We start from the raw sequence: 10329 nt of genomic DNA on the forward strand, positions 1-10329 counted from the left end.
TTATAAAGCAGAAACTAACACATCATTATAAAGCAATTATACTCCAATAAAGATGTTTAAAAAAATAAAAATAAATAAAAACATAGATTGCATTGGAAGTCTGTTTAAATTAAATTTAATTAATTTAATTAAAATAAATTAAACTCCACAGACCTCCAATCACTGCAATCAGGCTCCTTCCCTGTAAAAATAAACCTTATTCTCTAAAGAAGTAAAACAGAGCCTTTCTTGACTGGGGCAATATCAGGGATATTTGAGTATGGTGGTATCATACGAAGAACAGAGGATGCCCAGGAAACAGGGCTTCCAGAAACAAAGGGAATTCCCAGCATGAGAGTAAAAGGAGATCGATCCCAGGGTAACAGCTCTTCACTAGTGTTGAGAGCAACCTATCCAGATGGGGATAAGTCAGAAGGCTCCAGAAAAGACTTATGGAAAAAAACGATACTGAGAAAATAACTGATATGTTTACTGACAGGAAATTTAGGCAATTGGGGAAAAGTGTGGGGCTGAATTAGTGAGACATCCATTGAAAATTAAGCAATGAAACACAAAAAAATAATTATTAACTGAAGGGAAAACAAAGTCATGTAAGAAAAAAAAAGTAATCATAACAAACAACACGATTCAACGTGTGAATAAGGATTATATAGTTGTAATATCTTAAATACTGAATACTTACATAACAAAATTATGATATAGCTGTACATATAAAAAGTGCATAGAGGGAATGTTTATATATATCTTGGAGGTATGAAATAGAAGAGAAGTAAACCCTCAGCATTCATAGTGAGAAATTAACAGATAATTCCTAAAACTGAAAAATTAAGAAATAGCAACATAAACATATTGAGAGGTACAAAAATGTTAATACCTGAAATTGTTCAATATGTTTCCTTGGGATATGGATGGAAGACAATAAGTAGAAGGTCGCTATTTTTGTATAAGTATTGCAGAATGCGTTGTTTCTTTAAATTACATGCTTTATGTGATTGATGACTAAAACAAAGAAATTTTTTTAAAGCTGGTTTCAAAGTAGTGGATAATAATAATAAAGGAAATGGGAAAGAAAGTGTTTCTGAGGGAAATTAAAATAAAAATCCTCGTCTTATTCAGGGAGAGCATAAAAGTACCAATTAAATGTAGACGTTAACTTTCAAATCAACAGAGCTCAGTAACATGGATAAAGAACACTAGATAAATTCACCCAAAGAAAGAAAAGGACAAAAGAAGAAAGAGAAAGCACAACAGATAGAAAACACAAAAGAAGATGTGGAAATCATTTTTTTAAATACTAGTAAACACAATAAATATAAAAAGAGAGTCACTGATTAAAATATAGATTAATTTTTAATCTGGCTATAAACAGTTTATGAGTTACACTTAAAATAGGATTATATGTAAAGATATATTATTCCAACAAAGACAGATTTTTTTAAGTCTTAGAGAAACTGCCTATTGACTAAAAAAAAATTTTTTTAATGACAAGAATACATTTTTTAAAACCCTATGAACTGGGGCTTCCGTGGTTACATTTCAAATTTCCCAGGAGGGTTTTTGTTTGTTTGTTTGTTTATTAATTTATTTTATTTCATTTATTTTTGGCTGCATTGGGTCTTTGTTACTGTGCGTGGGCTTTCTCTAGCTGTGGCGAGCAGGGCTACTCTTCGTTGCGGTGTGCAGGCTTCTCATCGCAGAGGCTTCTCTTGTTGCGGAGCACAGGTTCTAGGCGCGCAGGCTTCAGTAGTTGTGGCACACGGGCTCAGTAGTTGTGGCTCGCGGGTTCTAGGGCACAGGCTCAGTAGTTGCGGCGCACAGGCTTAGTTGCTCAGCGGCATGTGGGATCTTCCTGGACCAGGGCTCGAACCCGTGTCCCCCGCCTTGGCAGGTGGATTCTTAGCCACTGCGCCACCAGGGAACCCCTGAAGGGTTTTTTGTTTTAAATGATGAGGATTTCATGTCTTCAGGTAAATTGCCATACCAAGAAGGCACAGGGAAAATAGAGAGGAATTGTGTTTGCTTCTCTAAGGAGGAAAAGGTTGGGTGGAGGGGGGAATTACTCTTCGACGACACCCTGTGATGGAACTGAACTGGGGATTATGTCACTTTCTCTGACTCAGATTTCAAAGCCTGATCTACCATCCCTCTGGGAATGTAGTCCATCCTGATTTCAGCTACAGTAGATACCGCCTACCCATCCTAAGCCAGGTCCAGCATGACCTCATCTTCTTCCTGGCTTCCTCTTGTCAGGCAGCTCTCCTGGAGTCCGAGTCTTCTTGGTTCTCAAAGCGTCACCTGATAACATTCATTACTGCCCCCACCTCCCCATCACACAGTGAGCTGGGCACCGGGAACCACAACACTGTCCTTGCCTTCCAAGTGTTTACAATACTGGAGCCTACAAGGTGCTTACGGTAGAAAGGCAAGTGAGGCTATATATCCGCAAAACTCAGCACATGAATTTCTTCAGGAGTGGAGGAAAGGGAAATTCACTAGGAGCTGAGCTGCCCGAAATGGCTTTCCGGATAGAAATCCACTGTGCCTTCTCCATTGTGCGGGGGACACTTGTTCAGAAAGCCCTTAAGGACTTGAACTTCCCAGCCAGGCAGCCAGGGTGTGAAGCTCAGCTCTGGCGATGCCTAGCGTGCCCTGGGCAGATCACTTAGCCTCTCTGTGCCTCGTCGTCTCCTCCTCCCTAAAATGGGTACAATAACAATATCACCTCCGTCACAGACTTGTGGTGAGGATAAGATGAGCTAAGATATGTGAAGCACGTGGTATATAGTAAATACTGATCGGGGTTACGAACAATAGTTCTCGGTACCACGGTGTTCTCGGAGAAGGAGAAATGTACAAGTAAGTGGGAATCATCCTCGTGTCTGTGTAATTAATTAACGCTGCCTGGGGAGGAGCGTGTGTGCTCAAGACACAGTCTGGGACGACTTACATAATGTCAGCTTTAGGCAAAGTGCCTGTCATTGGCGCAGCTCCGAAAATACACATACACACTAGCATGCCTGCGAGGCGGGGCCGCAGGGGGTGCGGGCTGCGTGGCCCACGCCGCGTGTCCACTCGGGCCACCGGGTGTGAGGCTGTGTCCCTGCGTGTCGCTGACACACACGCACACTGATACCAGCCCTGCTTCGACGTGCGTGTCATGGCTTAAAAATAGATGCTAATTCATCAACCGGTCTGGCGCTGGCAGCCGAGGCGGCGGTGGCGGCAGAGTCATGGCCGTGGGGCTGTCTGAGCCGGCGATCTGCCTCCGGGACTGAGACCCGCGCCGCCTCCCGAGGTAGCGGGGCCGGGGCGGGTGGGCGAGGCGCGGGGACCGGGGCTGGGGGCCGAGGCGGGGGGAAGGGGCCTGGGAGCGAACCTGCGGGGCCCGCCTGGGCTCCCTCCCTCCGCCCTCCGCGCCAGGCTGTCTGGGCTGGCGAGGGCTGGGCGACAGCCATGAACCTGTTACAACCGCGACAGCAGAGGGAGGGAGGGGGGAGGCGGACCAGGGCCCCCAGAAGCCTGCGGATGGGGTTGGAGGGTGCCCAGGGGGGCACCCCGTGACGGAATGGGGAGAAATAGAGTCACACGGAGCTCCTGCTACACCTGGTCTGCTTCCCGCTCTCTTTGCACCGTTCAGCTTCCCACAGGCGGCAGAATCTGTTTCCAGGAAAGGTGGTTTGGGAACCAGATGGTGGGGTCTTCAGGCCTGCGGAGGAAAAGTAGATGACGGTGGTGATGATGTTGAAGCTGATAGCTGTGGTGGTGGTGACGGCTCTCGTGCTCTGTTTCTGTGCTCCTTCTGACCCGCCAGGGAAAACCACCTCTCTCCCTAAACACCCCAAGATCCCATCTCCCCTCACCAGTCCTGATCCTAAGACCTCTGCTCCTTTTGCCCTGTGAGCGCTAGATCTCTTCTGGCCCTGGGGGATGGGGGGATGGGGAGAGCTGGGCCCTGGCTGAAAGCGTGGGTGGGGAAGCGGGCTGGGGGCAAGACAAAGATGGCCTCTCACTGTGGACTTTCTCTTGAGTCCCTGGGGCAGAAGAGGACAGGGAGTGGGAGGGGGATCCTTCAGACCAGCCCACCTTTTCAGAGGGTCAGGATCACAGTGTGAGAGGAGAAGGGTGGAGGGGGAGGGGGAAAGGAGGAGGAGGAGGAGGGGTAGGAAGAGGAGGAGGAAGAGGGATAGGAAGAGGAGGAAGAGGAGGAGGAAGTGGAAGAGAAGGAGGAAGTGGAAGAGGAGGAGGAGGAAGAGGAGGAGAAGGAGGAAGGGGAGGAGGAGGAAGAGGAGGAGAAGGAGGAAGGGGAGGAGGAGGAAGAGGAGAAGGAGGAAGGGGAGGAGGAGGAAGAGGAGAAGGAGGAAGGGGAGGAGGAGGAAGTGGAGGAGGAGGAGGAGGAAGAAGGGGAGGAGAAGGAGGGGGAGGAAGGGGGGAGTGGGCGTGGCTCTTGCCCTGAAGTTCCCAGGGCAAGTCTCAAAGGCTGGCCCTTCCCAGCTCTGCAGCTCAACACATGGTCCCACTTTCAGGAGGCCCAGCTGTCCAGAGAGAGTCAGAGGCACCTCCGCTAAGGCTCCTCATTGAGGACCCCATGTGCTAAGTAGGGCCACTTGAACTCCACCAGCAACACAGATGCTAATTCCAGACTCTGAGCCCCTGGGCCTGGAAGGATCCCTAATTTCTTCCCTTTCCTCCCTCCTCCTCTCCCCACCCACTCATACACACAGACACACACACACACACACACACACACACACACACACACACACGATGCTCCAGCCCTGCCTGGACCCAGAGAGATGACGTTTAATCAATGGTATCTGTGTGCTGATCAAAGGAGGACGCTTTGCCTGTTGCGCACATAGGTTGGCGCTTCCCTCCATCAGCAAGTAGTTTTCAAACACGGACACTTCGCCTTCATCACTATTCCCTACTCCTCCCGTCCCCACCATAGACTTCCCAGAGCAGGCTCATCGCTGAGGCAGAGGGACGGCAGGAACGGGTTACAGCAGCCCATCCCTCTGGCACTGAGGAGGCAAGCGTGCTGTGTCACAGCCCCTGCTGCACTGTCTTCATGCTAATTCCCTCTGAATGGGTCCAAAGCCACTCCCAAGCCCCCTGCCAGCCCCCCAGCCTCTCCGCCTGCAGCCTGAGGCAGACGAGACCCAGATCCTGGCTGGCAAGGGCTCCGGCAGCGGGCCCTGCCACCCAAATACCAAATGTTTGCGTGCGTGTTTACGTCTGCGCTGGCAGCTGGGGTGGAGTGGCGGGGCAGACACCCAGCAGCCGGCAGCTCCCTCTCCCGTAAACAGGAACATGTGACTCTCCCACCTCCTTGCCCGGCAGAGCCAAAGAGCAGGGAAAAGGCGCTACCGCAGCTCAAAGAAGACCATCCGGAGCACTTCCCGCACCAGGGGGCCAGGCTTCACCTTCGTCCCTGGAGAATCTTCTCCCCAGGGGCCAGCCCAGCTGGCAGGAAGGGAAGCTGCTGCTCCAGACTCACTCCGGTGTGTCTCACATCCCTGCCTCTCCCAGCAGCAGCTACCTGGAGACTGACCCCTCATCAGCCACCCCCGTGGCTGCCACGGTTCCTGCCGCCTCTAAGATGTGCCCCGGCAACTGGCTCTGGGCCTCGGTGACATTTATGGCCCGCTTCTCCCGGAGTGGCTCGAGGTCTCCTGTTCGCACGAGAGGGGCCCTGGAAGAGATACCAGCTGTCCAGCATCCCTTCCTCAACGTCTTTGAGCTGGAGAGGCTTCTCTACACGGGCAAGACGGCCTGTAACCACGCCGACGAGGTCTGGCCGGGCCTCTACCTCGGAGACCAGTATGTACCCAGCAGACTGGGACCACAGCTGAGTGTGTGTGTGTGTGTGTGTGTGTGTGTGTGTGTGTGCGCGCGCACGCAAAAAGAAAGCAGAAGAGTGGCGGAGAGGCGCTGAGTTGTGCTGTTGGTTCCACGTGGAGGATGGAGGGGACGGGGTGCATGGGCAGAGTGGAGGAGGGTTTGGGGGAGTTTGGACAGGATTATTGATAGACTCAACTCTGGACAGACAGACTCTGTTCAAGGAATCATATCGTTCATTTAGTAAAATGTATGATTGCGTGCCAGTGCTAAGGGCTGGACATGTAGATGACTCCTCTGACCTTCCACCTATTGTGCCCTGAGACAAGGCCATCACTGGGGCCGGGAACAGTGGTTAGTGAGGCGAAAGGTTGACCAAGCCAAGCCGCAGCGTGTGCAGAGGCTCACTCAGGTGCGTGGGGTCGATGGAGAGAAGGGCGTCAAAGGAAGAGGAGGCCCCACTTGTCTCTCCCAAGGGCTTTAGAGACTACGAGGAGTTTTTCACATGCCTTTTCTCTCTTAATCTTCACGACAGCCTTGTGAGGTAGGTACCACTATCCCCAGGTTACAGAGGAGGCATCGGAAGCTCAGAGAAGTTGGGACTGGCCCAAGGTCACACGGGTCGTAAGTAGCAGAGCCAGGACTTGGAGGTTCAAGTTCAGGGCTCTTTCTGCTTGAGGAGTTGGCGCTGGACAGGACGTTTGATATGATCATGTTGGCTGAGCTGAGGGGTACGGGCCACAGGAACATCTGAAGGTGACCTCCACCACAGGGTAACCATGAGCGTGGAGTAACTGGCAAAACAGAAGAAGATTCTGGTCATCAGAGAGAGTCTAAAGTAATGGGGGGGCGGGACTTCCCTGGGGGTCCAGTAGTTAAGACTCCGCGCTTCCACTGCAAGGGGCTCGTGTTCAACCCCTGGTGAGGGAGCTAAGATCCCATAGGCAGCGCAGCGTGGCCAAAAAATTAAGATTAAAATTAAATTTAAAAAAATGGTTAGCAGGACATTAAATGTGAGCTGGTCCAACAACCCATCCAATGTTCAGATTCGCTCTGCCACTTCCAGCCCCTATCCATTGGCTTCCTCTCTCTACCTGAATACCCTGGTGTGAAGAAAGTCCCTCTCTCCCAAGGCGCCCCAATCTTTCTCCGGCTACATTCCACCGTTGGTAGGTACTTCCTTACATGAAGCACAAACCCTGTCAGTCCTTTTCTCGGATCAAGTAAAGTCCTTCTGTCTCAGAGCATTCTTTCAATATGTTATCACGGCTGTTGTTTGCCCATCTCTCAGTCTCCTCTCCTCAAGGCAAAATCTCCCCAGGACTCCCCACCTTTGCTCCAGGTTGAGACAGTGGCTCATTGCCTATCTCGGGTCCTCAGGAAGTGAGGTGGAGTCCTGGAGACAACGACGTTGGCCGGGCAGAGGTCAGGGCCCCACCGCCCAGCTCCGCGCCCCCCTAACCTCCACTCCTCAATGCAGGGAAATAGCCAACAACCACCGGGAGCTCCGTCGCCTGGGCATCAGCCACGTCCTCAACGCCTCTCACAGCAGGTGGCGAGGGACACCCGAGGCCTACGTGGGGCTGGGCATCCGCTACCTGGGTGTCGAGGCCCACGACTCGCCAGCCTTCGATATGAGCGTCCACTTCCAGGCGGCCGCCGACTTCATCCACCGGGCACTGAGCCAGCCAGGAGGTAGGAGGGGAGCAAGGAGGAGGGAAGGACCAACAGACAATGGGTTAGAGAACAGCCCAGGGGGTCTGGGTGTGGAGAGAGAGAGAGACTTGAATGATGTGATAAAATGCTCAGGAAAGGAAACTATTCTCTCAACCATCTTTTCAAAGCAGTCCATAAAAAGAAGGAAATAATCCCAAATGTTGAGAGAGTGGAGAGTTGCACCTGGGTGGTGAGATTATGGGCGATATATTTTTCAATTGTTGGCTTCTTTATATATTTCTATACTTTCTAATGATTTCTACCTTGAACCTGTCTTGCTTTAGTGATCAGGGGAAAAAAATATATATATATATATATATAAAATATATTGGGACTTCCCTGGCAGTCCAGTTGTTAAGACTCCACACTTCCAATGCAGGGGGTGTGGGTTTGATCCCACGTCAGGGAACTAAGATCCCACATGCCAAAGAACGTGGCCAAAAAAAAATTGTTTTTAATTTTTAATAGGAAAAAAATATATTAATCATCCACCCCAAAGTGACTGGGAGGTTGAGGAGGGTTTTCCATGGACGCACTCAGCACACACAAGAGGAAGCCCAGCTCGGTGCAAAGCTCAGTGCTGCGTTAGCGATGAGCCTCTCCCTTGGAGCCCCTTTTGGGCTTATGGACGCTGCGCTGCTGCAGCCTCTCCATCTCACCCTGTCCAGGCTCCCCCCTTGGCCAGGACCTGGGCTATTACCGTCAGCAGTCTGTGTGTCCCTGCACCTCTGCTTACCTGTCTACCTCCCCACCTGTCCGCGGGGCCCTCTCCCCGGCCTCCTCCAGCCCGCAGCGAGGTCCCCAGCCATGTCTCGTGTCTGTGTTCACAGGGAGGATCCTGGTGCACTGTGCCGTGGGCGTGAGCCGCTCGGCCACTCTGGTGCTGGCCTACCTCATGCTGTACCACAGCCTCACCCTTGTGGAGGCCATCAAAAAAGTCAAGGACCACCGAGGCATCATCCCCAATAGGGGCTTCTTGAGGCAGCTCCTGGCCCTGGACCGCAGGCTGCGGAAGCGACTGGAGGCGTGAGGGGGCAGAGGGAGGGAGGGAGGTCAGGTCAGGCCTGTGGGTCCCTGGATCCCAGCTGGACAGTGGAGGCCCAGGGGGCAGGTTGGAGGCGGCCCAGCGAACCCATTCTCTCCTGAGAGGGCTGGGACGTGGCCCCAGGCCACAGCTGCTGTCTATGGAGGGGGGATGGGGTGAGGCTGGGCAGTGTGACAGTCACCCAGGAGGGAGCTGGCCAGGGAAGGAGGCAGGTAGGCTGCAGGTAGAAGACAGTCCTGGATCCCAGCCAGGGGGATCCCGGCGATTCACAGCCCCTCTTTGTGCTCAAGTGCTCCCCTTGTCCGCGTATCAGAACAAAAGGACCAGCTCTGCCCTGTACCTCTGCCGGGAATCAGGGATGCGGCGAACACAAACATGATGGTGTCGAGTTGTGTGGAGGTGGTAGCTCAGGGACAGACGGTGAAGAGAGGGTGTGAAAAGCTAAGGGAGAAACCCACAGACTTGTTACTCCAAACCCGGGAAGAAGAGGCGTGGGAGGCTTGGCACGGCACCCATGGGTGCTGGTCGTGGCCCAGAACTGCAGAGGTGCATGACTGGGAGCCTACAGATAATCCCTCGCTTACTGGATCCAAGTGTCTCCAGGAAAAATAAAAATGGTGAATACGAAGCAAGCCTCTTGAATTACTGACAGCTTGTACGAGGTCGGAACCTGTCCCCTGAGAACAGTTCCTGACTCCCTCCTAGGGTCATAAGCCCTCACCGTTCTTCACACGTCCACCAGTTCCTAAGGGAGGTTTCTCCCCAGTCCAATTTCACACTCCTGGGGCAATGGGTATCTTGAATTTATTTCCATTTATGTCCACACGGGGGAAGCAGAGGACCAAAACATTCAGATTTGCAAACTGTGTTAGGACTCAGAGCACACCCTGCATCTCCCAAGCTTAAAATAGGTCTCTTCACAAGCTCAGGTGTGTAAGAAATATAACTTATTTTCAAAAAGTCAACCTGATTTCTATATCAAGTACCCCATGCTAGGAGGAGAGCAGAATATTCATCTTAAATCAATCCCAGCCCTAAATCCCACATTCATGGGTTTGGGTTTTGCCTGGTACCCAGAAACTGGAGGGGAGGGGAGGAGAGGTGATGTGGTCGCATCCTCTTCTAATCTTTCCAAGTTTTCCTTTGAGGAGTGTAACATAATCTCCTTAGTAAATTTAGTAAAAAAATAAACTCAACCACCAGGGAGAATAGTATGATCTTACATCCCAACTGTCAAACAGCCAGCCACCACATCCCTCTTTTTGAAAAGGGTGTGTTGGACTTCCCTGGCGGTCCAGTAGTTAAGACTCCCCACTTCCACTGCAGGGGGCACGGGTTCTAACCCCGCCCGGGAACTAAGATCCTGCATGTTGCACGGTACAGCCAAATAAATTAAATAAAATAAATAAAACAAAAGAGGTATGTTCCCAGAACAGAATATCCGCATGAGTGGGAGAAGGGGATGGGATGTAAGAGGAAAAATACAGGGGGAAAAAAATCACTTAATATATGTAAAGTGTATATTCTACCCCAAAGTACAGAAATTCAGAATCTCAAAGCCAGAAGTCACCTTCACAGATTAACGATTTCCACTCTCCACCAGGACATAAATAAATCGTCTTTTCAATAAATCACTTGACGATAGTTATCAAGCATTAATTTGTTTGGCCATCTTTTTTAATATATTTACTTATTTATTTATTTTTGGCTGCATTGGGTCTTCGTTGCTG

At 51.1% G+C, this 10329-nt stretch overlaps 1 protein-coding gene and 1 long non-coding RNA gene across 4 annotated transcripts; one reads left to right on the top strand and one right to left on the bottom strand.

Annotated features, from left to right (window-relative positions):
• Positions 1–1331: 1331 nt before the first annotated feature.
• LOC125962846 (uncharacterized) lies at positions 1332–4314 on the bottom strand. The gene is made up of 2 exons (XR_007474656.1): positions 4084–4314; positions 1332–3706 (listed from the first exon to the last, which is right to left on the bottom strand). It is a non-coding gene; the product is annotated as an uncharacterized LOC125962846 (long non-coding RNA).
• Positions 2977–9227, top strand: DUSP26 (dual specificity phosphatase 26). 3 transcript variants are annotated; one of them, XM_033412625.2, is made up of 4 exons: positions 2977–3295; positions 5530–5820; positions 7319–7533; positions 8385–9227. In XM_033412625.2, exons 2-4 carry the CDS (start codon positions 5600–5602, stop codon positions 8582–8584), a joined length of 636 nt encoding a protein of 211 aa, XP_033268516.1. In that variant the 5' UTR covers positions 2977–3295; positions 5530–5599; the 3' UTR covers positions 8585–9227. The 3 variants fall into 3 exon arrangements, with proteins under 3 accessions (XP_033268516.1, XP_004283675.1, XP_049560260.1); XM_004283627.3 differs by having other exon boundaries at positions 2979–3295; positions 5533–5820; XM_049704303.1 differs by lacking the exons at positions 7319–7533; positions 8385–9227 and adding an exon at positions 3638–3896 and having other exon boundaries at positions 3174–3295; positions 5530–7094.
• The last annotated feature ends 1102 nt before the right edge of the window (positions 9228–10329 follow it).

This window comes from Orcinus orca, chromosome 21 (genome assembly GCF_937001465.1).
Source record: "Orcinus orca chromosome 21, mOrcOrc1.1, whole genome shotgun sequence".
NCBI lineage: Eukaryota > Metazoa > Chordata > Mammalia > Artiodactyla > Delphinidae > Orcinus > Orcinus orca.